This window comes from Entelurus aequoreus, linkage group LG13, assembly GCF_033978785.1.
Source record: "Entelurus aequoreus isolate RoL-2023_Sb linkage group LG13, RoL_Eaeq_v1.1, whole genome shotgun sequence".
In the NCBI taxonomy this organism is placed as follows: Eukaryota; Metazoa; Chordata; class Actinopteri; order Syngnathiformes; family Syngnathidae; genus Entelurus; species Entelurus aequoreus.
The window spans coordinates 18,591,360-18,617,815 of record NC_084743.1 but is presented as its reverse complement, the minus strand read 5'-3'; the positions used below and the strand labels follow the sequence as shown (position 1 = coordinate 18,617,815).

The following is a 26,456-nucleotide window of genomic DNA, read 5'->3' as shown; positions in this document are numbered from 1 at the left end:
TGTAGAAACCATATGTGTGAATACTTTGGAGCATTCACACAATGATAATAATATCAACACTAGTGTCAACTATGCACATATGTGAAGGAAGTCCCGATCGACAGACATCTGTCACATATCAAACACATTATTATGTTTGTAAACTCAGGAAATATGTACCTGGACTCATGAGGACTTTGAATATGACCAATGTATGATCCTGTAACGACTTGGTATCGGATTGATACCCAAATTTGTGGTATCATCCAAAACTAATGTAAAGTATCAAACAGCAGAAGAATAAGTTAAGTTAAAGTACCAACGATTGTCACACACACACACACACTAGGTGTGGTGAAATGTGTCCTCTGTTTTTGACCCATCCCTTTGTTCCATCCCCTGGGAGGTGAGGGGAGCAGTGGGCAGCGGCGGTGGCCGCGCCCGGGAATATATTTTGGTGATTTAACCCCCGATTCCAACCCTTGGTGCTGAATGCCAAGCAGGGAGGTAATGGGTCCCGTTTTTATAGTCTTTGGTATGACTCACAACCTACCGATAAGTGATTATTACATTTTAACAGAAGTGTAGCTAGAACATGTTACAAGAGAAAGTAAGCAGATATTAACAGTAAATTAACAAGTAGATTAATAATTCATTTACTACCACTTGTCCTTAATAATTTTGACAAAATAATAGAATGATAATTGACAAGAAATGTCACTGCATATGTCGGCAGACTAAATTAGAAAGCCTTTGTTTGTTTACTTACTACTAAAAGACAAGTTGCCTCATATGTTCACTATTATTCTCACCGGCATTGAAAGTAAACAGGTTTTTAAAAGGAAAGTAGTATTTAAATTAGTTTGCTTGTTGATGATTTTGTTTGGTTTTGTATTGTGTAGTTATATTTATATGGTAATTATTAGGGATGTCCGATAATGGCTTTTTGCCGATATTCCGATATTGTCCAACTCTTTAATTACCGATACCGATATGAACCGATACTGATATCAACCGATATATGCAGTCGTGCAATTAACACATTATTATGCCTAATTTGGACAACCATGTATGGTGAAGATAAGGTACTTTTTAAAAATAATAATAAAATAAGATAACTAAATTAAAAACATTTTCTTGAATAAAAAAGAAAGTAAAACAATATAAAAACAGTTACATAGAAACTAGTAGTTAATGAAAATGAGTAAAATTAACTGTTAAAGGTTAGTACTATTAGTGGACCAGCAGCACGCACAATCATGTGTGCTTACGGACTATATCCCTTGCAGACTGTATTGATATATATTGATATATAATGTAGGAACCAGAATATTGATAACAGAAAGAAATGGGGGGAGGGAGGTTTTTTGGGTTGGTGCACTAATTGTAAGTGTATCTTGTGTTTTTTATGGTGATTTAATAAAAAAACCCAAAAAAAACAAACAAAAAAAAGGATACAGATAATAAAAAAACCGATACCGATAATTTCCAATATTACATTTTAACGCATTTATCATCCCTAGTAATTATTATTCTGTGACTGTAAATTGTTTGCTTGTTTTCTTATTGATGCTTTTATTTTTATTTTTTTCTGTATTGTGTAGTTATGATTATATGCTTTTACTTGTAATTGTATTGAGTTTGTGGACCCCGGGAAGACTAGTGGGTTGTTGTGGCAACCAGCAAATGGGGATCCTTAATAAAAAGTCAAAAATTATATTTAAGGACAAACTTGCAATAACAAACATATGTTTAGTGAACCGTAATGTTTTTTTTGTTAAAATAAAGCCAATAACGCCATTTTTTGTGGTCCCCTTTATTTACAAAAGTACCAAAAAATATCGAAATCATTTTGGTACTGGTAACAAAATATTGGGATGACACTAATACAGTGTCACTCCTAACAAAGCTTTTGATATATGTCTTTTCAAAAAAATATATAAAAATATACCCCAATTTTGTATTACATTTTCAGCTTCTTTCTCATATATTGTCCTTACATTTTTACCGTTTTTTTTTTCCTGACATGTTGGGGGCCAACCAAACTCGAACTGCGGGCCACAAATAGTAGATGCGGCCCCAAGCGTACAAATGGAAATAAAACACAAGCAAATTGCCTGCAGATACTCGTTCTACTGCTAAAAAACACTTGTAAGAAATGTGCAGATGCAATAAAACACAATGTGGAAAGGAGGTATTTGTTGTCGTCAACTAGCTTGACGTTAAAAAGAAATGTATTTGTACTCTCCACAAACCGACTGCCATAAATCACCAGTCTTTATCTCCATCCACAGTATCATGGAGGTCCCTTCGTTGCTGTGACCTCACGATTTAAATTCTTTGGCAAGGCACTTCGCCTTTTTTTTTTCGTCATTTTCTCCCTTCGAGCAAGACAAATCATTTCTTTACACCCTTGGAAAGCCAATGGATTTCAAGGAGAACGTGAAACAAATCCATCGCCGTCTGCGCAACAAACCCACTGGCTTTTTTATATATATATATATTTATATATATTTTTTGGGGGTGGATGGGGGCAAGTCGAGAGAGATGATGGGATTTTAACCGCGTATTAGAAGCCGTGTTCCTCCCACACAAAAACACATCACAGGAAAACCTCAAGCTCATCCGTGGATGCCCGCGGCCACGGGCGCCGTGTCTTTACGGTGTGTGTGTGTGCTTGCTTAAATGTGGATGTCTGCGCCCTGCTGACGGCTCGGAGCCCAACAACAGGATGGGTGGTGGGTGGTGGGGGGCACCTGTGGCTGTCAGTCCAGCGAGGTTCTCTCCTTGACCACTTCCACGCTGTGTCGCTTGAATTTGGGCCTTGCGTCACCTTTTAAACAGGACGTCTTTGGGTCTTGAGGAAGCGAGGAAGGAAGGAGGTCGATTTTGTCTGTTAGATAAAACAAAAACCCCAAAACCAGTGAAGTTGGCACTTTGTGTAAATCGTAAATAAAAACAGAATACAATGATTTGCAAATATTTTTCAACCTATATTCAATTGAATAGACTGCAAAGACAAGATGCTTAACGTTCGAACTGGAAAAAGTTGGTTTTTTTTGCAAATATTAGCTCATTTGGAATTTGATGCCTGCAACGTGTTTCCAAAAAGCTGGCACGAGTGGCAAAAAAGACTGAGAAAGTTGAGGAATGCTCGTCAGTGTCATGTCTGTGTTATCATGTTTTGTTTTAGTCATGTTCGGTTTTGTTTTTTTGGACTTTTTGTGCACTTTTGTTTGTCACCATAGCAACCATTGGTTTCACCTGGTTCACATCACATTTGTTTATCAATGCCACAGTTAGTGTTTTTGTTTCATTGTTCATAGTTTCCGCCTTTGTGCAAGTTTTTTGTTTATAGCCAAGTTTTGTACTTCTGCCCGTGTGTGCGCCTTTTTTTAAATTCCTTTTTATTGTCATTATATTAAATCATGTACCCACCTCCAAGCCATGTCCGGTCCAAATCATTTGCACCTCGGGAGAACAAACCACGCCAAAGTTCAAGTCATGACAGTCAGACACTTATTTGGAACATCCCACAGGTGAACGGGCTAATTGGGAACAGGTGGGTGCCGTGATTGTGTATAAAAAGCAGCTTCCATGAAATGCTCAGTCATTCACAAACAAGGATGGGGCGAGGGTCACCACTTTGTCAATAAATGCGTGAGCAAATTGTCCAACAGTTAAAGAACAACATTTCTCAACCAGCTATTGCAAGGAATTTAGGGATTTCACCATCTACGGTCCGTAATATCATCAAAAGGTTCAGAGAATCTGGAGAAATCACTGCGTTTAACATTGAATGCCCGTGTCCTTGGATCCCTGAGGCGGTACTGCATCAAAAACTGACATCAGTGTGTAAAGGATATCACCACATGGGCTCAGGAACACTTCAGAAAACCACTGTCAGTAACTACAGTTGGTCGCTACATCTGTAAGTGTAAATTAAGGCTCTACTATGCAAAGCGAAAGCCATTTATCAACAACACCCAGAAACGCTGGGGCCGAGCACATCTAAGATGGACTGATGCAAAGTGGAAAAGTGTTCTGTGGTCTGACGAGTCCACATTTCAAATTGTTTTTGGAAACTGTGGACTTCGTGTGCTTCCGGAACAAAGAGGAAAATAACCATCCGGATTGTTATAGGCGCAAAGTTCTGTGATGGTATGAGGGTGTATTAGTGCCCAAGACATGGGTAACTTACACATCTGTGAAGGCACCATTAATGCTGAAAGGTACATACAGGTTTTGGAGCAACATATGCTGCCATCCAAGCAACGTTATCATGGACGCCCCTGCTTATTTTAGCAATACAATGCCAAGCCACGTGTTACAACAGCGTGGCTTCATAGTAAAAGAGTGCGGGTACTAGACTGGCCTGTCTGTAGTCCAGACCTGTCTCCCATTGAAAATGTGTGGCGCATTATGAAGCCTAAAATAGCACAACGGAGACCCCCGGACTGTTGAACAACTTAAGCTGTACATCAAGCAAGAATGGGAAAGAATTCCACCTGAAAAGCTTCAAAAATGTGTCTCCTCAGTTCCCAAACGTTTACAGAGTGTTGTTAAAAGGAAAGGCCATGTAACACAGTGGTAAAAATGCCCATGTGCCAACTTTTTGCAATGTGTTGCTGCCATTAAATTCTAAGTTAATGATTATTTGCAGTCTGTTCAATTGAAAATAAGTCAAAGGATTGTATTCTGTTTTTATTTGCGAATTACACAACGTGCCAACTTCACTGGTTTTGGGTTTTGTAGAAAAGACTTTATTGTCATTGCACTTAAAAACAACAACATTAGTTTCCAGTGCACCCGTCCAAGAGCAGACATACTGTATACAGTTACAAAGGCATACAGGACGGAAGATTGATGGGTCCCATCATCATCCGAATTTGTCGGTAGACCAGAGCCATGCTCAATCCAATCAGCAGATATTATCACAGTTCTAGTGCTCGTCGTAAAGAACCGACAGGCACAGGACTCGCCAAGAGTCCCTCGTGTATCCTGGCAGCTAAACATCCCGTCAGGACAGGCGGGATTCTCCGAACCTGTGCTCTTTGTCGAGAAGATCTTGCCAATTCACCGTTAAAAGGGTTTTTGGCTTTTCGCCGGAAAGACTATTGTTGTCAAGTTGACAGAACAAATTGCCCATCACAACTAAGTAAGAAGAGTCATGACAACCTCAACTAGAAAGAAGCGCGGAAACTCATTTAAAAACCCATAATATGTTCAGTTAACCTCAGAAAGTAATTATTTATTTATTTTTATTATATATATATATGTATATATGTGTATATATGTATATATATATATATATATATATATATATATATATATATATATGTATATATGTGTATATATATATATATATATATATATATATATATGTATATGTATATATATATATATGTATATATATATATATATATGTATATATATATATATATATTTTTTTTTTTCTTCATTTCAATTCATGTTTTAATTTTATTATATATATATATATATATATATTTATTTATTATATTGTAGTTTATTTTGTATTATATATATATATATATATATAATACAAAATAAAGTAAAATATAATTAAAAATCAAAATCAAAATAAAATTTAAAAATATAGTAAAATTAAAAAATTAATTGAAATGAAGAAAAAAAAAGTTAAAAAAATTATATATGTATACATAAATATATATATATATATACATATATGTATATATATACATATATGTACATATATACATATATATATATATATACGTATATGTAATACAAAATAAGTAGTAAAATATATTTACATAAATAATGAATTGAAATAAAATAAAATAAAACATATAATAAAATTAAAAATGAATTGAAATGAAGAAAAAAATATATATATATGTGTTTTTTTTTTCATTTAAATTAATGTTGTAGTTCTTATATTTTTTATTTTATTTTATTTTATTTTTTATTTCATTTCCCAGAATTCCAGGTTTTCCGGGGACATTTTTCCCATTCAAAATGAATTGGCCATTTTTCAAACGTCAACCATTTCCACATTTTTCGACCAATTTAAACCTTTCCACCTTCAACACATTCCACCATCCTGGAAATTCAAACTGTTATTTTTCAAAGTTCCAAAAAAATTCCAGGAATTCCCAGAATTCCCCTTTTTTCAAACCCTTTTTTGACCCTTTTTTCTGTCGACAACTCCTTCCACATTTTTCAACCCACTTCAACCGTTCCACCGTCCAAACATTCCTCTTAACCAGTTCAAAATTGTTTTTCGAACTGGAAAAATTTCCGGTTTTCCCGAAATTCTAGGAATTCCTTAATACCATTTCTCATTTAAAAATGTTAACATTTCTCGACCGATTTGAAAAATTCCAACACCGACCATTTCAACTCATTCAGACCATTCAAGTTTTTTTGTTTTTTTTACCATTTTCAAAAAAAAAATCCCGCTTTTCCCGCAATTCCCCAATTTTGGGGAAATTCCCATTGAAATCAATGGGACATTCTTCAAAGATCCACAACCCCCACATTTTTCATCTGACTCAAACGGTTCCAACTTCAAAATATTCAGCCTGTTTGGGAAATGTGTGCTCTACTTCAACAATTATAAAAAAAATTAAAAAATCCAGGATTTGAGTTCAACTTCAGCATTGGAGCATTCACACGCAATTCCTGCCTCATCTAGTTGCAAATGATAATCCAAAATGCATATTGTAAACATCTCTCTGCTGCGAGGGTTCTCCTGAGTCCGATAGATCTTCGTGAGCCCGGTAGACAGTTTGAATACAGTCTTTTTGTTTTCATTCAACAGTCTGTATTGCTTTTCAGCTGTCTTTTTCAGACGTATAGCTCTCTGTGCGTGTCTCTCTCTCTCTCCAACTCCCAACTCCAACCACATGTCTCGTTCCGGCTGCTGCTAATAAAGGCGGCAGGTGATTAGATAACAAGGCCCACCTGGGCCATCTACTCACCTGTCACTGTCTTCGAGGCCGGTTATTGCACACCCCCAGCCCGCAGGCCACGCCCCCCTCCACACATATATTCATAAGTAGATTAATTTCACATTGACCAATATTGTTGAACTCATTCACTTTGTGTGATGTTTTGAAAATAATGCCTCAATCCTATTTCATGGCTAGTCCTTCCATCGTATTTGCATAATGTGTTTTGTAGGGTTATCGTACGTCATTGCGGTAGTTTGTGCGTGCATACAGGCACAGTGACGCTCATATTGTACTTCAGTATTGCAGTGTTGAACTTCATGCACTACTTTTACCAAGTGCCAGATAGGTACAAAAGTACACACTGTCATGCTGAAAATAAGTAGGTAAACGCAACTTAATTACAAGTTTGGCGATGGTGCGCACGAGACCGTGTCCCACATTTTAATTGCTGCGATATTCAGTTTTAGGGACTTTTGAAAAACACCCGAAAATGTTGCTTTTTTTAAACCTCACAGTACCGCATGTGTCATAGCTGCGGTGTTCGGTGCCAAGTCAACACGTCACATGATGGCAGTGTGGGAGTCGGGTGACCTTTGGGAGGCGGCTCACCTGTTGAGGACGACGCACACACGTAGGCACACATGTTGTGGGAGAACAAGCACGAGAAAGTGTCTGTTGTTCAAACACTCTGTTCTTCATTTGTTTGGCGGGGTAGCTGTGTTTCTTATTCTAGCACAGTAATTTGCATTATCCGAAGGTCCATGCAACGTTTTAAAGAAGTTCCTGTGCCTTTCTGCCGAGTTTATTAAAGAAAACTGCACTTGTCGTTCATTCACAATCCCTATGTAAGACTTTTTTTTTTTTTTTGCATTCTAAGTCGTAAAATATGGCAAGTAAGAGGTGGCTAACAATGTTGCTAATTGAAGTACACTATTGTGAAAAAACATCCAAAAACCGCCAAAACTCCATTTGCATCTCACAGGCAAACTATTTTTAGTGGTGTATCGAGCACAGAGTGCTAACTAGCTTGTTCACAAACCTTTTAAGTCGTAAAATATGGCAAGTAAGAGGTGGCTAACAATGTAGCTAATTGAAGTACACTATTGCACCCATGAAGCCCTCTGAAAAAATATCCAAAAACCGCCAACAATACTCCATTTACATCTCGTGACCTATGTATTAACCAAGTATTAGGGATGCTGTTATTATAAGGGCTAACGCAGACCAACTATTTTAGTGGTGCATCGATCACAGAGCGCTAACTCGCTTTAGCTGCTATATTGACATTGGTATTGAGCGGCTGCATCTCCTCTGAGTTGATTCTAGATTATAAATCACGCCTCTCACCTGGATAGTAGAAGGTTGAGGACATAAACCGAGAAGTTGGTCGACTTTGACAACCGACTTAGACCCGGAGATGGCGACAAAGACGCGAAAAGACGCTCGTTTGTTGCACACTTGCAAAAAAAGAGCTGACACAATTGAAGATAAAAAGATTAGATTTTAGGAAAACATTCTAATAACTAGTGAAATGATCTGTCCATGTATGTATGATGTAAGATGTAAACATCCCATCAGTCGGCGTCCCAGTGAGAGCAGACATTGTGCAGTAAGTGATATATATATACATGCATAATATATATGTGTGTATGTTGTGTATATATATTTATACATGTGTATAAATGTGTATATATAGTATGTGTATATATATGTGTATGTGTGTATATAAAGTATATATACAGTATATATATATATGTGTGTATATAAAGTATATACATATGTGTATGTATATATACAGTGTATATATATATATGTGTGTATATATGTATATATAGTAGGGATGTCCGATAATATCGGACTGCCGATATTATCGGCCGATAAATGCTTTAAAATATAATATCGGAAATTATCGGTATCGGTTTCAAAATTATCGCTATCGGTTTCAAAAAGTACAATTTATGACTTTTTAATATGCCGCTTTGTACACGGACGTAGGGAGAAGTACAGAGCGCCAATAAACCTTAAAGGCACTGCCTTTGCGTGCCGGTCCAATCACATATTATCTACGGCTTTTCACACACACAAGGGAATGCAAGCATACTTGGTCAACAGCCATACAGGTCACACTGAGGGTGGCCGTATAAACAACTTTAACACTGTTACAAATATGCGGCACACTGTGAACCCACACCAAACAAGAATGACAAACACATTTCGGGAGAACATCCGCACCGTAACACAACATAAACACAGCAGAACAAATACCCAGTATCCCTTGCAGCACTAACTCTTCCAGGACGTAACAATATACACCATCGCTACCCTCCACCCCGCCCACCTTAACCTCCTCAAATTCCAAGCTGCTGTTTTGAGGCATGTTAAAAAAAAAAAAGCACTTTGTGACTTCAATAATAAATATGGCAGTGCCATGTTGGCATTTTTTTCCATAACTTGAGTTGATTTATTTTGAAAAAACTTGTTACATTGTTTAATGCATCCAGCGGGGCATCACAACAAAATTAGGCATAATAATGTGTTAATTCCACGACTGTATATATCTGTATCGGTTGATATCGGAATCGGTAATTAAGAGTTGGACAATATCGGAATATCGGATATCGGCAAAAAAGCCATTATCTCTATAATATATGTATGTATATATGTATGTATATTTGTATATATATATATATATATATATATATATATATATATATATATATATATATATATATATATATATATATATATATATATACTGTATATATATATATTTTATTTTATTTATTTATTTATTTATTTTTATTTTTTTTTTACGAAAATGCTATTTTGGGGGTAAAGAGGTGACCAGTTGGTTGTCGTCCAGACACGGAGGCAACACTCCTGCTGTGCGTCTGGACATGGAGCCAAACATTTGTGGTCAGAGGACATCAAAGAAAGAGAATGAAAATAGATTTTCTCTTTGTGGATGGTGACAGCCAGACATCCTGCTGATGTTTGCAACTAATTAATTATATATATTCTTTTCTCCGTTTTTTTTTTCAAAGATGGCCTCGCTGTAGTGGCTGCTGGTTGCACGAGCTCTGTGCTCTTGTGTGTCCTCCTTTTGGGTTCTTGATGTATCCTACTTGTTTTCATGCCTTTTTTTTTGGCCTTTTGGTTCGGGGCCCCTTCGGGACTTTGCAACAAGGGCTGACACTTTTGTGACTTCTGTGCTGTTTTTTTTGCTTTTGTGGACTTTTGGTTTGGCCTCGGGGGATCCTTTTGGGCCCTGGCCATGTTTACACCAGAGGCCAGTTGCTGGCTCTTTGCCACGTGGAGAGACTGGAGGAAGAGACGAGCTTCACGGAGTCCTGGCTGGATGAGCATGTATCCAACACTTCGCTCTCCCTGGACAGATTCTCACTAATGGCTAGTGGGTAGCCTAGGAGGGAGTAACTCTCTTCGTTGCTTTGTTGGGTCTGTTCCACGTGCGATATGTATTTGTAGACCTCGCGTACTTGCGGTCCCGCTGATACATACGCCAGATGCCAGTTGTGCAGAGTTGACAAAGGTTTTAACTAGGGATGTCCGATAATGGCTTTTTGCCGATATCCGATGTGCCGATATTGTCCAACTCTTTAATTACCGATACCGATATCAACCGATATATACAGTCGTGGAATTAACACATTATTATGCCTAATTTGGACAACCAGGTATGGTGAAGATAAGGTACTTTTTAAAAAAATGAATCAAATAAAATAAGATAAATAAATTAAAAACATTTTCTTAAATAAAAAAGAAAGTAAAACAATATAAAAACAGTTACATAGAAACTAGTAATTAATGAAAATTGGTAAAATTAACTGTTAAAGGTTAGTATTATTAGTGGACCAGCAGCACGCACAATCATGTGTGCTTACGGACTGTATCCCTTGCAGACTGTATTGATATATATTGATATATAATGTAGGAACCAGAATATTAATAACAGAAATAAACAACCCTTTTGTGTGAATGAGTGTGAATGAGTGTAAATGGGGGAGGGAGGTTTTTTGGGTTGGTGCACTAATTGTAAGTGTATCTTGTGTTTTTTATGTGGATTTAATAAAAAAAAAAAAAACAAACAAAAAAAAAAACGATACTGATAATAAAAAAATCGATACCGATAATTTCCTATATTACATTTTAACGCATTTATCGGCCGATAATATCGGCAGACCGATATTATCGGACATCTCTAGTTTTAATGATTGTTTGTCACAAGCTCTTCAGACGGAAACGTTCTTTGCAGACTTTGCAGTCTCTCCAATACTCCTTTTTCCTCCCGCTCACTGTTAAAGACAACAGATTAGATTAACACGTACCACCTGTGAAATCGAATCACATGGAAGCTGTGTCTCGCCGTCAGCACATGCCCCGCCCCTATCCGATGGTGCTCGTCCTCAGCACCATAGACAGCGGCGGTGACCGTTGCTCCTGCAGGCGCGCTGGCCACATCTCCCTCCACAGTATTATTTTATTGCTATTTTTTTGTTTTTCTTTTGTTTTACTTTAGTAGCTCTCTGTAGAAATGTCACGCTGAAATGTCTAATATGTTCTTTGTATTCTTTAATGTTTTCCTCTAGTTTTTAATACCTTTTTTGGGGACTCTTTGTATCTGCACTGCAATCATTTCCCTATTTTGGGATAAATAAAGTCTGGCCTGTCCTAATCGCATGCATGATACTGGTTTTATATGTCACTTTTTATATTTGAGCAGGGATACAAACAAAACAGTCACCAACAATTATTTTTAATTCTTTATGTAATTTGTGCAATTTGATTGACAGGAGACAAACAAAGAACATGCCTAAATCCTAAATGTATTCTGCACAAAAAGAACATTCTATAGAAAAAAAAATTGATTTTTTTAATGGAAAAAACGTAGAACTAATGTACTAAATATTTACGTGTATTAAAATGCGTCCAAACTTGATAGCACATATTAGATTGTGTCCCCTAAATCAGTGGTCCCCAACCACCGATTGGTACCGGGCCGCACAAGAAATTTAAAAAAAAAAAAAAATTTTTTTTTTTTTTTTTTTAAATGAAATCAACATTAAAAACACAATATATACATTATAAATCAATATAGATCAATATAGTCTGCAGGGATACAGTCCGTAAGCACACATGATTGTATTTATTTATGTAAAAAAAATAAAATAAAATAATTTTTTTTTTTTTTTTTTAATAAAATCCCCCCCCCCCCCCCCCCCCCCCCCCCCCCACCGGTCCGTGGGACAAATTTTCAAGCGTTGACCGGTCCGCAGCTACAAAAAGGTTGGGGACCACTGCCTTAAATGATCAAAATAGAGATTATGTAGTGGGTTTATCTTTATGCATATGCAAAATATATGCTGATTATCAGAACGCTTGCAATACTGGGAAGAAGACATGCAAATGTGATCATTGAGCGCTCGGAATGTGATTTATCAAGTCTATAAACTGTTCTGCGGCTTCTGTTTTGGAGTCTTTATTTAGCACGTTTGGAAGTGGCGTGCAAACTGCCACAGTCACGCACAGATAGCTGTGAGAAAGGAGGAGATCGCGCTGAAATGACAGATGAGTGAGATAGTGTCCGTTCGGGTCCGTGTCAACATATTTGGACTGTCAGAAATAAATAAAAAATAGTAAATATAGTGTCTACTCAACAATGCTATTTTATCCTAGCAATTCTGTTATGCCCCAAAAAAGTTGGTACAGATTATAGTTGTATGCTGCATGTTCCTCAACATAGTAAAAAACACAGGTTGGAGCTTATAGCTCGGCAGTAAATGAGTGTTTCCATGGTGACAGCCAGGAATACATGCAAAATCCTCATTTAAATAGCATCTATTTTGCTCTCGTTATCAATTGTACAGTCTTAGTAGATCACCTGCAACCAGGTTTCACTGGTTTCCTGGTTACGACACAGTGGTTACGATTCGAGTCGATTCGACTCTTGGGGGTAAGGATTCGATTCAGACTCGATTCTCGATTCAAAAGGATTTTTGATTCAAAATCAATACTTTGATAACATTGAGTGCCTGTTCTATGATTAACTAAATTCCTCCATAAAATAGATAAACAGCTGTGATACATTTCTATATTACTTTTAAAAAAACTGGTTTTATTTGATAAAACTCTACCCGAAAAATTTAAGCATGCGGGGGCCATTTTGATATTTTTCATTTTCAAACCTTAATAATAATAATAATAATATATATATATATATATATATATATATATATATATATATATATATATATATATATATATATATATATATATATATATATATTTTAACCTTTAAGGCTCCCGGGTACCATAAAGGGTCTCAGTCATTAAAATGTAAAAAATAAGTCAAATTATTATTATTTTTTATTTAACGCTTACAGTAAATCTCTATATCAACTTCAGGTTGATATAAAGTTAAAAAAAAAATAAAAAAAAAGGTTTTATGCCTTTTCTGTCAAAGACAACTTTGTTTTTTATAGTAAAACTGAAATATGCAGTATTTAGTAATTAGAGCCCTAAAAGATCAATAATGCAGGACATCATTGATTTTAATTCTTTAATATTTTTGAGTAATCACAGTGAAATGTTAAATCAAATCCTACTAAATATATTATGGATCCAAAAGGTCCCCCACTCATAAAGTGATACATTTTTATTAGTTTTTTTTTTACTTTTAACACTTAAATTACGAGATCAACTTCAGATATATCTGTCGATTTTACATTTGAACTATTATTTTGTTTGTATTATGCTCTTTTGTCAAATAAAACTTTGATGTTTTTTTATGGCAACCACACAATATATGCAATATTTTTTCCACATAAAACATTTTAAAGTGAATTTTTTAAAGTAATAATTCATTGTAACAGAGATTTTTTGTCTTTTTTTTTTTGAGCAATGGCAAAAAAAATTAAAATAAACAAAGACAAAAGAAAAGAAAAAAACAGCCAGCATGGCATCTTTGTGTCAACATTGCAACTTTTTCTCGTTAGATTTCACCTCATTCCACTTTTTTTAAAATGTTTTTTAAAATTTTTGCAATACTATCAATTTTGCAATTTTCGCAGAATGTGTGGGGGGCCGGTAAACGATTAGCTGCGAGCCGCAAATGGCCCCCGGGCCGCACTTTTGATCTACATCAACAATATAAAAGTGGCTGGACAAGACATATTTAAAAAAAATGTATAATAATTTGATTTTTGATTTTTTTTTTAATGGATTAAGAATCGTTACAAATAAGACTCGCGGTTCATTTGAAAATCCATTTTTTTGGACACCCCCACTAAATAGTACTCACAATTTTATAGTTTGCACACGCTATTTAGCACTTGTTATTCGAGATCTCAGTAGATCAGGCCCATACTATAAGGTTTCTCATTGTCCCATTGGGTTGAGTTTTTCCTTGCCCTGATGTGGGATCTGAGCCGAGGATGTCGTTGTGGCTTGTGCAGCCCTTTGAGACACTCGTGTTTTAGGGCTATATAAGTAAACTAGGGCTGCAACTAACGATTAATTTGGTAATCGATTAATCTGTCGATTATTACTTCGATTAATCGATTAATAATCGGATAAAAGAGACAAACTACATTTCTATCCTTTCCAGTATTTATTGAAAAAAAACAGCATACTGGCACCATACTTATTTTGATTATTGTTTCTCAGCTGTTTGTACATGTTGCAGTTTATAAATAAAGGTTTATTTAAAAAAATAAAAAAATAAATAAAAAAAGCCTCTGCGCATGCCCATAGCATAGATCCAACGAATCGATGACTAAATTAATCGGCAACTATTTGTATAATCGATTTTAATCGATTTAATCGATTAGTTGTTGCAGCCCTAAAGTAAACATTGATTGATTGATGATACTAGATATGCAAAAAGGCAAACTTGGTTTGGTTTTGGAATTGGAATTGTATTATTATGGTATTTTTGTGTATTATTTTGTTAGACTGATTAATAAAATAATTAAAATAAACAAATTAATTTTAAAAAAGCAAACTTGCAATGATAGTAATGTTGAGGGGGGGAAAGCATTTACTAGGTTGAAGACCATAGTATTCACTTTCATTAATTACTTTAACAGACTCTAATTACTTTTATTTTATTCTATTATGTATTTTGTGCTATTTGAGTTGTTCATTATGCAATGTTTAAATGATGCATCTCCTTCTGCAGCTTTAAAAACACCCACAGCGTTGCTGACTGCTGATTCGTTCAAATATATCTCTCCTACTTGGAAATCTCAACCATTCATCAAATATTTTCGCAATATTTTGTTATCGCAGCCACTGTAATGTGACAGGCTGGGTAGAAAAAAACAATGCCTAATTTATGCACGCTGTGTTCCTTTGCAGGTACGACTATGTAGAGATCCACGATGGCAACTCGGATTCTGCCGACTTAATGGGAAGGCACTGCAGTAACATCGCCCCGGCACCCATCATATCATCCGGGCCCTCCCTGCACATCAAGTTTGTCTCCGACTACGCCCACCAAGGAGCGGGTTTCTCCCTGCGCTATGAAATCTACAAAACTGGTAAGAACATGTGTTCTCTAAATAAAATGTAACATTAGTTGGTGGATCACAAGAATACATCTTCTAATATAGCATTTTCACCAAGTACCACCCCAGAAAACACTTGTCTCTCCAAGTACCACCATGATCACCAACATTACAATACAGCAGCGCAGTAGGCCTAAGTAGTCATTAAAAACAAGGCAGAGGTTTTATTTAACAAATGTATTCAATATTTTTTGGCCACTGTAACATTACACTCAGTTTGAACAGTAACATTGTGTTTGAATATGGGAAAATAAACACTGCGCTTTAATCGAGTGATTGTTTGAGGTACCACTAGATGGAGCCCGCATAGCATTAACTCAAACTGGTTTTCATTGCTTGTAACAGCGAATAATGTATGAATTTGCCGCTGGATTTCATTATTAATTATATAAATTATTTTAAATAGACTGTCGATTTTACAGTGAAAGCTTTACATTTACTAAATTTTACTGTAAAATAGTCTTTTTTTTATTATATTTTTTTTTACATTTTACGATAAATGAAATAAACGGTACCACTGTTTTTTTTTTGAGGCGGGGTTTACGGAAAAAGCTGGCAGCTTGGTTGCCAGAATTTTTGTGTTAAATTGTTTTTTTACAACATTATATTGTTCATGGAAAAACAGTACAAGTTATTTTTTTATTCTGGCAACTTAGCTGCCAGTTTTTCTACCGTAAAAACAAATGTACCGTTTTTCCATTTACAGTAACACACCTTTAAGAACAACAACCGTAGATTTGACAGTCAAAATATGGCAGCTTAGTCAACAGAATTTTAACGCAAAAAACGGTAGTAGTTTTTTTCAATTTATAGTAATATGCTGTAAAGAGCAACGTAACATTTATTGTCATTTTTATTAATTTGATGGGTAGTTTGCTGTAAAGTTAAGTATTTTTATCTAGACAAAAACATGTTTGGAAAGTATGATAATGTACTGTAAAATTTGTTGCAATATTGGATACTATTAAAGTTTAAAAGGTATGCAATTTCAAGCAGTACATATATTTTTCCTGTCAAAATAAAAAAAAAACAATTACGTTTAGTGAGAAAATATTAAGTGCTTTATTGGCACATAAATTCCAGGGGTTCGCGGGCCAGATATAATGATGTTGCGGGCCAGATCTGGCCCCCGGGCCTTGAGTTTGACACCTGTGCATTAGTGGTATGCGTACCTACAATACCTTAAAATAAAATAAAAATATATTTTTTTAATTAATATAATTGAATCAAAAAATTCCCCCAAAAATTGTAAATAGAAAAAAAATATGATCAGATTTTCCGTTTTTTAATTATGTATTGAACACTGTATATAACAAAATGAAATTAATGTATTTTATTTAAGTACATTATAAAAATTAAACAACATTTTCCAATAAATTGTAATCATTTAACATTTTCCTGTTTGACAACTTGACTAGATTTACTTATATTGTTCTGCTGCCATTTTTGGCGATGAGCGTAGTAGTCAGAGTGGAGGAGGTGAGGGAAGAGCCTCGCAGATGCCACCTTCGTACTTTGCTACCAGTTCTTTGTTGAATTTAATAGTGTTTCTCACCTTCTTTATCAAAGTGCTGGCAGTTGAGACTTTTTTTGTTTGTTATTGCAGTTGTAGTTAGTCGCTATCGCGTTATTCTTTTCTTTGGGGCGCTCGTGTGTCCCAGTATCGGGAAAATCCATCAGGAGACCACTCCCTGAGGTTCTCCGAGGTTCAGACGGTTCATATGGTTCTAACATGTCAGAGATGTACTTTGGCACAAGACCATGAAAAGACTTGTACACCAGCAGAGCAGTTTTAAAGTCTATTTTCTAAAAAACAGCAAGCCAGTGCAGTGACCTTAGCACAGGACTAACATGGTCGTATTTCCTGGTTCTAGTCAGGAGTCGTGCAGCAGCATAAGGATGTACTGCAAATGCTTTAAAGCTCCTTTAGAGAGGCCAGTGAGAAGGCCATTACCATAGTCTAACCTGCTGGAGATAAAGCCATGGATTAGTTGTTCTAAGTCTGATTAGGACATGATTCCTTTCCTTTAGGTTGTAAAAAGCGGTTGTTGTTTTTGACTTAATGTGGCTGGTAAAGTCTGAGTCCATCATTACCCCTAAAGTTCTAACCTGATTAATGTTTCAGGTTGAGGGTTTCAAGTTGATTACCGTATTTTCTGGACTATTGAGCGAACTGGTCCAACAGATGACACAATAGCACAAACAATAACACATCTTTTCAGTGTCTTCTTCACGTGTTTCATGACAACTATCCGTGAACAACAAACATTATGGCCGTTGGCAAAGAAAAATACATGAATCAGCCACGCCGTTTTATAAGCCAGAGGGTTCAAAGTGTAGGGAAAAAAGTAGCGGCTTGTAGTCCGGAATTTACAGTAATAATAGAGTAATAATAATAATATGATATATATATATATATATATATATATATATATATATATATATATATATATATATATATATATATATATATATATATATATATATATATATATATATATATATATATATATATATATATATATATATATATATATATATATACATACAATGTGTGTATATATATATATATGTGTGTATATATATATATGTATATGTGTATATGTATATATATATGTATGTATGTATATATGTATATGTATATATATATATATATATATGTATGTATGTATATGTATGTATGTATGTATGTATGTATGTATATGTATGTATATATATATATATGTATGTATGTATGTATGTATATATATGTATATATATATGTATATATTAGGGATGTCCGATAATGGCTTTTTGCCGATATCCGATATTCCGATATTGTCCAACTCTTTAATTACCGATACCGATATCAACCGATACCGATATCAACCGATATATACAGTCGTGGAATTAACACATTATTATGTCTAATTTGGACAACCAGGTATGGTGAAGATAAGGTACTTTTAAAAAAAATATATAAAATAAAATAAGATAAATGAATTAAAAACATTTTCTTGAATAAAAAAGAAAGTAAAACAATATAAAAACAGTTACATAGAAACTAGTAATGAATGAAAATGAGTAACATTAACTCTTAAAGGTTAGTACTATTAGTGGACCAGCAGCACGCACAATCATGTGTGCTTACGGACTGTATCCCTGCAGACTGTATTGATATATATTGATATATAATGTAGGAACCAGAATATTAATAACAGAAAGAAACAACCCTTTTGTGTGAATGAGGAGGGAGGTTTTTTGGGTTGGTGCATTAATTGTAAGTGTATCTTTTGTTTTTTATGTTGATTTAATTAAAAAAAAACAAAAAAAAACAATACAGATAATAAAAAAACAGATACCGATAATTTCCGATATTACATTTTAACGCATTTATCGGCCGATAATATCGGCAGGCCGATATTATCGGACATCCCTATTATATATATATATATATATATATATATGTATGTATGTATGTATGTATGTATGTATGTATGTATGTATGTATGTATGTATGTATGTATGTATGTATGTATGTATGTATGTATGTATATGTGTGTGTGTGTGTGTAAACAGCCTCAAACCTCTATGTTGAGATGTGAACATTCCACATGAAAAACTTCCTGTTTTTCATGTGAAGTGAGTGTGAAATTAATTATTTTTATATAGCGCCTTTCTCTAGTGACTCAAAGCGCTTTTACATAGTGAAACCCAATATCTAAGTTTCATTTCAACCAGTGTGTGTGGCACTGGGAGCAGGTGGGGTAAAGTGTCTTGCCCGAGGACACAACAGCAGTGACCAGGATGGCGGAAGCGGGAATCGAACCTGGAACCCTCTACCAACCGAGCTATACCGCCCCCACGAAAACTCATGAAAACAAAGTCTAGCCTGCACTTTCTGAGGTGGTAACATGGTCGTTACTGCAGGATAATGTGATTGTTTGTGTCACTTCTCCCCAATTGTCTACACTCTAATCATCTCAGAGTGACAAACATTCCTTAAAGCAGTGTTTTTCAACCTTTTCTGAGCCGAGGCACATTTGTTCCCCATTGGAAAAATTCTGAGGCACGCCACCAGCAGAAAACATTAAAGAATTAAAATAAGCAGCCAATATTGACAACAAAAAGTCGTTTTTGCAATTGTTTGATATGAATTCAAACCATAACCAAGCATGCATCCCTATAGCTCTTGTCTCAAAGTAGGTGTACTCTCACGACCTGTCACATCACACCGTGACTTATTCAGAGTTTTTTGGTGTTTTCCTGTGTGTAGTGTTTGAGTTCTTGTCTTACGCTCCTATTTTGTTGTTGATTGTACATTGTGGACGCCGTCTGCTCCACACGCTGTAAGTCTTTGCTGTCCTCCAGCATTCTGTTTTTGTTTACTTTGCAGCCAGTTCAGTTTTAGTTTTGCATAGCCTTCCCTAAGCTTCAATGCCTTTTCTTAGCGGCACTCGCCTTTAAGCATTAGACACCTTTTTACCTGCAAACCATTGTCGTCGTTCCCGACATCTACAAAGCAATTAGCTACCTGCTGCCTCCTACTAGTATGGAAGAGTATTACACGGTTACTCTGCCGAGCTCTAGACAGTACAGACAATCAACAACGGCACATTTACGGATTATAACTACTGCTTTGCAAAAAATATTTTTAACCCAATTAGGTGAAATTACAAAATGTCCCACGGCACACCAGACAACCTCTCACGGCACACTAGTGTGCCGCGGCACAGTGGTTGAAAAACACTGCCTTAAAGCGCAGCAATATTCCACCTCATTGGCTCCGACGTGAAAGACGAGTCTGTTACGGCTCCGGTCTACCAATTTTTGCGGGGTCTCGGTGTCAAAGTGGCTTTTATTTGAAGCATTTATCTCTTTAAAGAGGGGCATCTGAAGAAGTAGACGTGCACCTCAGCAAGCCGGCTGGCGGAGACCATGTCACGAGTTAGTAACTAATAGGAGATCCAACATGCTTCATTAGCTGACCAGACCTCATTTGTCTCCCAGCTGTCATGGGAGACAGCCAGCGGCTAAAGAGCGACTCCGCACAGGACCCCTGAGAGCCTTTGAGGCGGTCCATGCGAGACATCTCTGCCCTTCATGGCCCTCGCTCTGAGAGTTACATCCTGGCGTGTGATGAAGCTCCCCTTCACGCCGCCGTGGGTCAGCCCGGGCAAGGCCGGCCGAGACCTGAGACGCAACCCGGGGCCACATGGTGTCGGCCCCCGCGGCCGCCTCGTTCCGTTCCCCTTGAAAGCATTCCGCACATGCCTGCTTAATTGAGACCTGAGTCCGGAGACGCACTGTCACACTCGGGTCGGGCTGGGGTTACTAACACAACACGTGCTTGTCCGCAGGGCCGGCCCGTGGCATAGGCCGTAGAGGCAAATGCTAAGGGCGCCGTCCATCAGGGGGCGCCACGCCAGTGCCACAAATGTTGGGGAAAAAAGAAAAAAAAAAGTTGGTACTATTATTTCTAAATACAAAAGATAATCCCACGTTAATTAAAATGCAAAGTAAAGCCTATTTAATAGAAATATTATTTGTTACAACATTACGCCCCCCATCCCCCCGCACGGTGCGCCCCCTCCCTACCCATATCATGACTCTTACAAGTTACCACATCAAAAAATCAACACAAGATGTCAAAACGGCCAAAACTGTCAGGAAGCCCAGGGAAGAAAAAAGAGAAAAGAAGAGGAGAAACGAGAAAAAGACAGAGGTAGCAGGTAGGTAACGTTAGCCTACATGAAATTATTTGTCTGTTACAGAATGATAGTAACCTGGCTTTTTAGCATTAAGCTAATGTTACATGATTCGGCAATTGCTAATCAATAAATAGCTAGTTCTGGTTTAACGTCGGGTTAATATTGTGGAGGGGGCTAAATTGTTATGGAAAATAATAATGTAACGTTAGGTAATTACAGTACTCCCACCTTACATTCCTCAGGGACATTTGTTTTAGATCTTTTAAGCAGGTGTTTTTTGTTTACATTGTTATTGCCTTCTGGTTAGCTAATGTTTGCCCTGCAGGTAATAGTCACTTTTCCACCCCTTTATATATTTGGTATAGTTGTAAGCCTAGTTGTTAAAGTGCACATCATTAATGTTAATTAAGCAATATCACATGAGAGGGAATGCTGTTTTTTAATTTGAGCACTGCTGTGATTCGGTTAAAGATAATCATAACATAACATTCTCATATAATATGTTAATTTGCTTTCTTTAAGTAAACAAAAAGGTCAAAGACGAAGCTATTTGGTTTCTTGTGAGTATATACACTTCACTGCCGATGTGGGGGGGCGCCACCTAAAATCTTGCCTAGGGCGCCAGATTGGTTAGGGCCAGGCCTGCTTGTCCGTCTTTCTCGCTTTCTGCCTTGATTTCCCTCACTCGACTTCCCATTGAGTGTCGGAGTTCACACGTGGAGCCTGAAGCCACACATGCACTATATTGCCAAAAGTATTTAGCCACCTGCCTTGACTCACATATGAACTTGAAGTGCCATCCCATTCCTAACCCATAGGGTTCAATATTGATGTCGGTCCACCTTTTGCAGCTATCACAGCTTCAACTCTTCTGGGAAGGCTGTCCACAAGGTTGAGGAGTGTGTGTATAGGAATTTTCCACCATTCTTCCAAAAGCGCATTGGTGAGGTCCCACACTGATGAAGGCCTGGCTCTCAGTCTCCGTTCTAATTCAACCTAAAGGTGTTCTATCGGGTTCAGGTCAGGACTCTGTGCAGGCCAGTCAAGTTCATCCACACCAGAATCTGGCATCCATGTCTTTATGGACCTTGCTTTGAGCACTGGTGCACAGTCATGTTGGAAGAGGAAGGGGCCCGCTCCAAACTGTTCCCACAAGGTTGGGAGCATGGAATTGTCCAAAATGTGTTGGTATCCTGGAGCATTCAAAGTTTCTTTCACAAGCCCAACTCCTGAAAAACAACCCCACACCATAATTCCCCCTCCACCAAATTTCACACTCGACACAATGCAGTCCGAAATGTACCGTTCTCCTGGCAAACCTCCAAACCCAGATGGAAAAGCGTAATTCATCAGTCCACAGAACGCGTCTCCACTGCTCTAGAGTCCAGTAGTGACGTCCTTTACACCACTGCATCCGACGCTTTGCATTGGACTTGGTGATGTATGGCTTAGATGCAGCTGCTCGGCCTTGGAAACCCATTCCATGAAGCTCTCTGCGTACTGTACTATATTCCCTGCGCCAATTCAAGGAAATACGGTAGTTAATATTGTAAATCCCACTTTCTTTATTTTAATGTACATTTTAGGTGTGCCATTCAGTAAAAAAAACTGTAAAATTCCATTCCTTTTTTTGAGGTGGTCTGTAGTTTTTTTTAGAACTCTATTGGACATTGTGAGTTTTGGTATTAGTGTTCCTGGAAAAAAAGGGACCCAAACACACATACTGCACAGTAGATTTTTACAGCTAAATGTGTATATATCATTTATACACACATACACATTGGCCCCCCCGGCCACATTTTTTTCTCTCAATGTGGCCCCCCCACGAGTCAAAATATTTGCCCAGCTCTGCATTATCGGTCTTAATCAAAGCCAATTTTTGGCATTTAGATGTATATCGTATCAGCCTATTTTTTTTAAATCGATATCACCCTTTTTTTCTTCAACAACTATAACTGTATATATATACACATATGATAATAGTATTTAGCATTAAAAATAAAAATAATAATTAGTGAAGTACATAGTAATAACTAGAGATGTCCGATAATATCGGTCTGCCGATATTATCGGCCGATAAATGCGTTAAAATGTAATATCGGAAATAATCGGTATCGTTTTTTTATTATCAGTATCGTTTTTTTTTTTTATTAAATCCACATAAAAAACACAAGATACACTTACAACCCAAAAAACCTCCCTCCCCCATTTACACTCATTCACACTCATTCACACAAAAGGGTTGTTTCTTTCTGTTATTAATATTCTGGTTCCTACATTATATATCAATATATATCAATACAGTCTGCAAGGGATACAGTCCGTAAGCACACATGATTGTGCGTGCTGCTGGTCCACTAATAGTACTAACCTTTAACAGTTAATTTTACAAATTTTCATTAATTACTAGTTTCTATGTAACTGTTTTTATATTGTTTTACTTTCTTTTTTATTCAAGAAAATGTTTTTAATTTATTTATCTGATTTTATTTGATTCATTTTTTTAAAAAGTACCTTATCTTCACCATACCTGGTTGTCCAAATTAGGCATAATAATGTGTTAATTCCACGACTGCATATATCGGTTGATATCGGTATCGGTAATTAAAGAGTTGGACAATATCGGCATATCGGATATCGGCAAAAAGCCATTATCGGACATCCCTAGTAATAACCCCTGCTCAAGCACTAGCCATTTAGCCCTGCATGAGAAAGTTATCCTTTTGTTGGAGCCCAATTTTATTAATTTAAGAATTAAAATGACTGTCATTCGCCATGTGTACCTGGAAAATTTTTATTTCATCTGATCATCATTCGGATTAAAATATTCCTTTCTGAAAAAAATGATCTGATTAGGATGTGCATTTTCATGCATCACACCTTGAATCGGAATACTTTAGACATGCGTAGCATGTAGCGTAAACGGAAATGTGTGCTATTGTTGTGCTATGGCGGCATCTTTTGGACGGGTATGCTCACTGCAGGTGTTGCGAGTTGAAAATGTGCTTCCTGTTTCAATGCCCTCAACCAGACAGTAAAATCCGTCCATAGCGTTTCTGCCCGAAAGGATTCTTCATTCATCACTCCAAGCAATGGTTGTAAGTTTTACAATATAACTAAAACTATTCATACTTGCAAAACCGTCCCATGTGTGATGTCTGTTATTAACTTACAATGGCATTCTTTTTGTATTGTTTCAGTTCCACAAATTCCTGAGTAAATTCACTAAAACGTCAACGTGGAGTTATTGAGTCTTTTTAGTTGATTGGAGAAATAGCTTCCGTTTTGTTTGATCAGCCGTTTTACTGCCATGTTACAAACACCGTTTGGAAACAATTAAGGTATGTAAATAAACATTTACAAAGTCTCTCTTTGTAAATAACTCATTTGACAACATATATACCAGTGTTTTTCAACCACTGGTATATATACGCTCCTGTATCGTGAGATACAGTCTGGTGTGCCGTGGGAGATTATCTAATTTCACCTATTTGGGGTATAACATTTTTTGCAAACCAGTAATTAGTCTGCAAATGATGTGTTGTTGTTGAGTGTCGGCAGAGTAACCGTGTAATACTCTTTCATATCAGTAGGTGGCAGCAGGTAGCTAATCGTGATTACAATTTTTCAGACGACATCGGGAGGCAGTGTGCAGGTAAAAAGGTGTCTAATGCTTAAACTGAAAAATAAACAAAAGGTGAGTGCCCCTAAAAAAAAAAGGCATTGAAGCCCAGGGAAGGCTATGCAGAACGAAACTACAACTGAACTGGCGACAAAGTGAAGAAAAACAGAATGCTGGACGACAGCAAAGACTTACAGCGTGTGGAGCAAAGACGGCGTTCACAAAGTACATCCGAACATGACATGACAATCAACAATGTCCCCACAAAGAAGGATAAAAACAACTGAAATATTCTTGATTGCTAAAACAAAGTAGATGTGGGAAATATCGCTTAAAGGAAGACATGAAACTGCTACAGGAAAATACCAACAAAACAGGAAAAGCCACCAAAATAGGAGCGCAAGACAAGAACTAAAACACTACACAAAAGAAAACAGCAAAAAAGTCCAAATAAGTCAGGGTGTGATGTGACAGTACACCTACTTTGAGACAAGAGCTATAGTGTTGCATGCTTAGTTATGCTTTAAAATCATATCCCACAACTTTTTATTGTCAATATTGAGTTTCATATTTGAATGATTTCTGCTGGTGGTGAGCCTTTGGATTTTTTCAATGAAAAAAATGTGCCTCGGCTCAAAAAAGGTTGAAAAACACTGATATATACCATATCTGCGGCTTATGGTCGATAAAATGTTAAAATGTAATAATCACTTATTCTTCTGTTGTTTGGATACTTTACATTAGTTTTGGATGATACCACAAATTTGGGTGTCAATCCGATACCAAGTAGTTACAGGATCATGCATTGGTCATATTCAAAGTCCTCATGTGTCCAGGGACATATTTCCTGAGTTTATAAACATAATATACATTTTTAAAAAACGAAAAAAGATTTTGTGATGCTAAAAAATATCGATGTGATCATAGTAGTATTAACTAAATACGCTCCTGTACTTGGTATCATTACAGTGGATGTCAGGTGTAGATCCACCAATGGCGTTTGTTTACATTGTGACGCCGGTGAGCTACGGTGTGTAGTGAAGCATGTTTAGCTATTTCCTCGTCCTGCAGGGATGATACTTGTAAGAAACGTACTTTATTTGTCGCCATGGAGGCGAGGATTCATGATTTAGCCACATCCATCGTTTCAGTGTTATAACTTCACCTTTATCATTAGTTTTTAAGCCAAAATGCATCCGTTCTCCCTTTTCTGTCCACACACTGTGTCTGCTTGTAAGTACAGTGTTTCCCACACATTTATTTATTTGTGGCGGCCCGCCACGAAAAAATTAAAGCCGCCACAAATAGATTTAAAATTTAATTTTTTTATTTTTTTATTTTTTTGTCCTGTCCAGCTTCTCAGGCAAATCATATAGTTGATGTAGATGCCCATATTGGCTGTTCAGATTTACTTTACAAAAAAGAAGTGTAGGATCAAGATGTTTGGAGCTCTTTGTTCAGTGGATCAGATGTTTGATGAAGCTTTGTGTCTATCTACCACCACTACTGTTTTCTGTTTATTTGTTACTGACTGTGGCAGGACACCTCTGCCTCTGTTTCACTTTATGTTGCTGGTAAATAATATGGTTGTAGTAGTAGGCTAAAGTTAAATTATTTAGTATGCACTAATTAAAGGGGCAGA

The 26,456-nt window shown here is 36.6% G+C and overlaps 2 protein-coding genes across 3 annotated transcripts in view; both read left to right on the top strand.

Moving 5' to 3' along the window:
• The window catches only part of LOC133663222 (frizzled-7-like), a 791,936-nt gene that overhangs the window by 11,007 nt on the left and 754,473 nt on the right, over nucleotides 1-26,456 (top strand). The gene's annotated exons all lie outside the window — the stretch shown is intronic.
• LOC133663220 (neuropilin-2-like) overlaps nucleotides 1-26,456 on the top strand; it is a 342,926-nt gene that overhangs the window by 80,933 nt on the left and 235,537 nt on the right. For both annotated transcript variants that reach the window (XM_062067529.1, XM_062067530.1), the window contains exon 3: nucleotides 15,294-15,475. In XM_062067529.1, coding sequence (XP_061923513.1) covers nucleotides 15,294-15,475 — 182 coding nt within the window. The remainder of the gene's footprint in view (nucleotides 1-15,293; nucleotides 15,476-26,456) is intronic.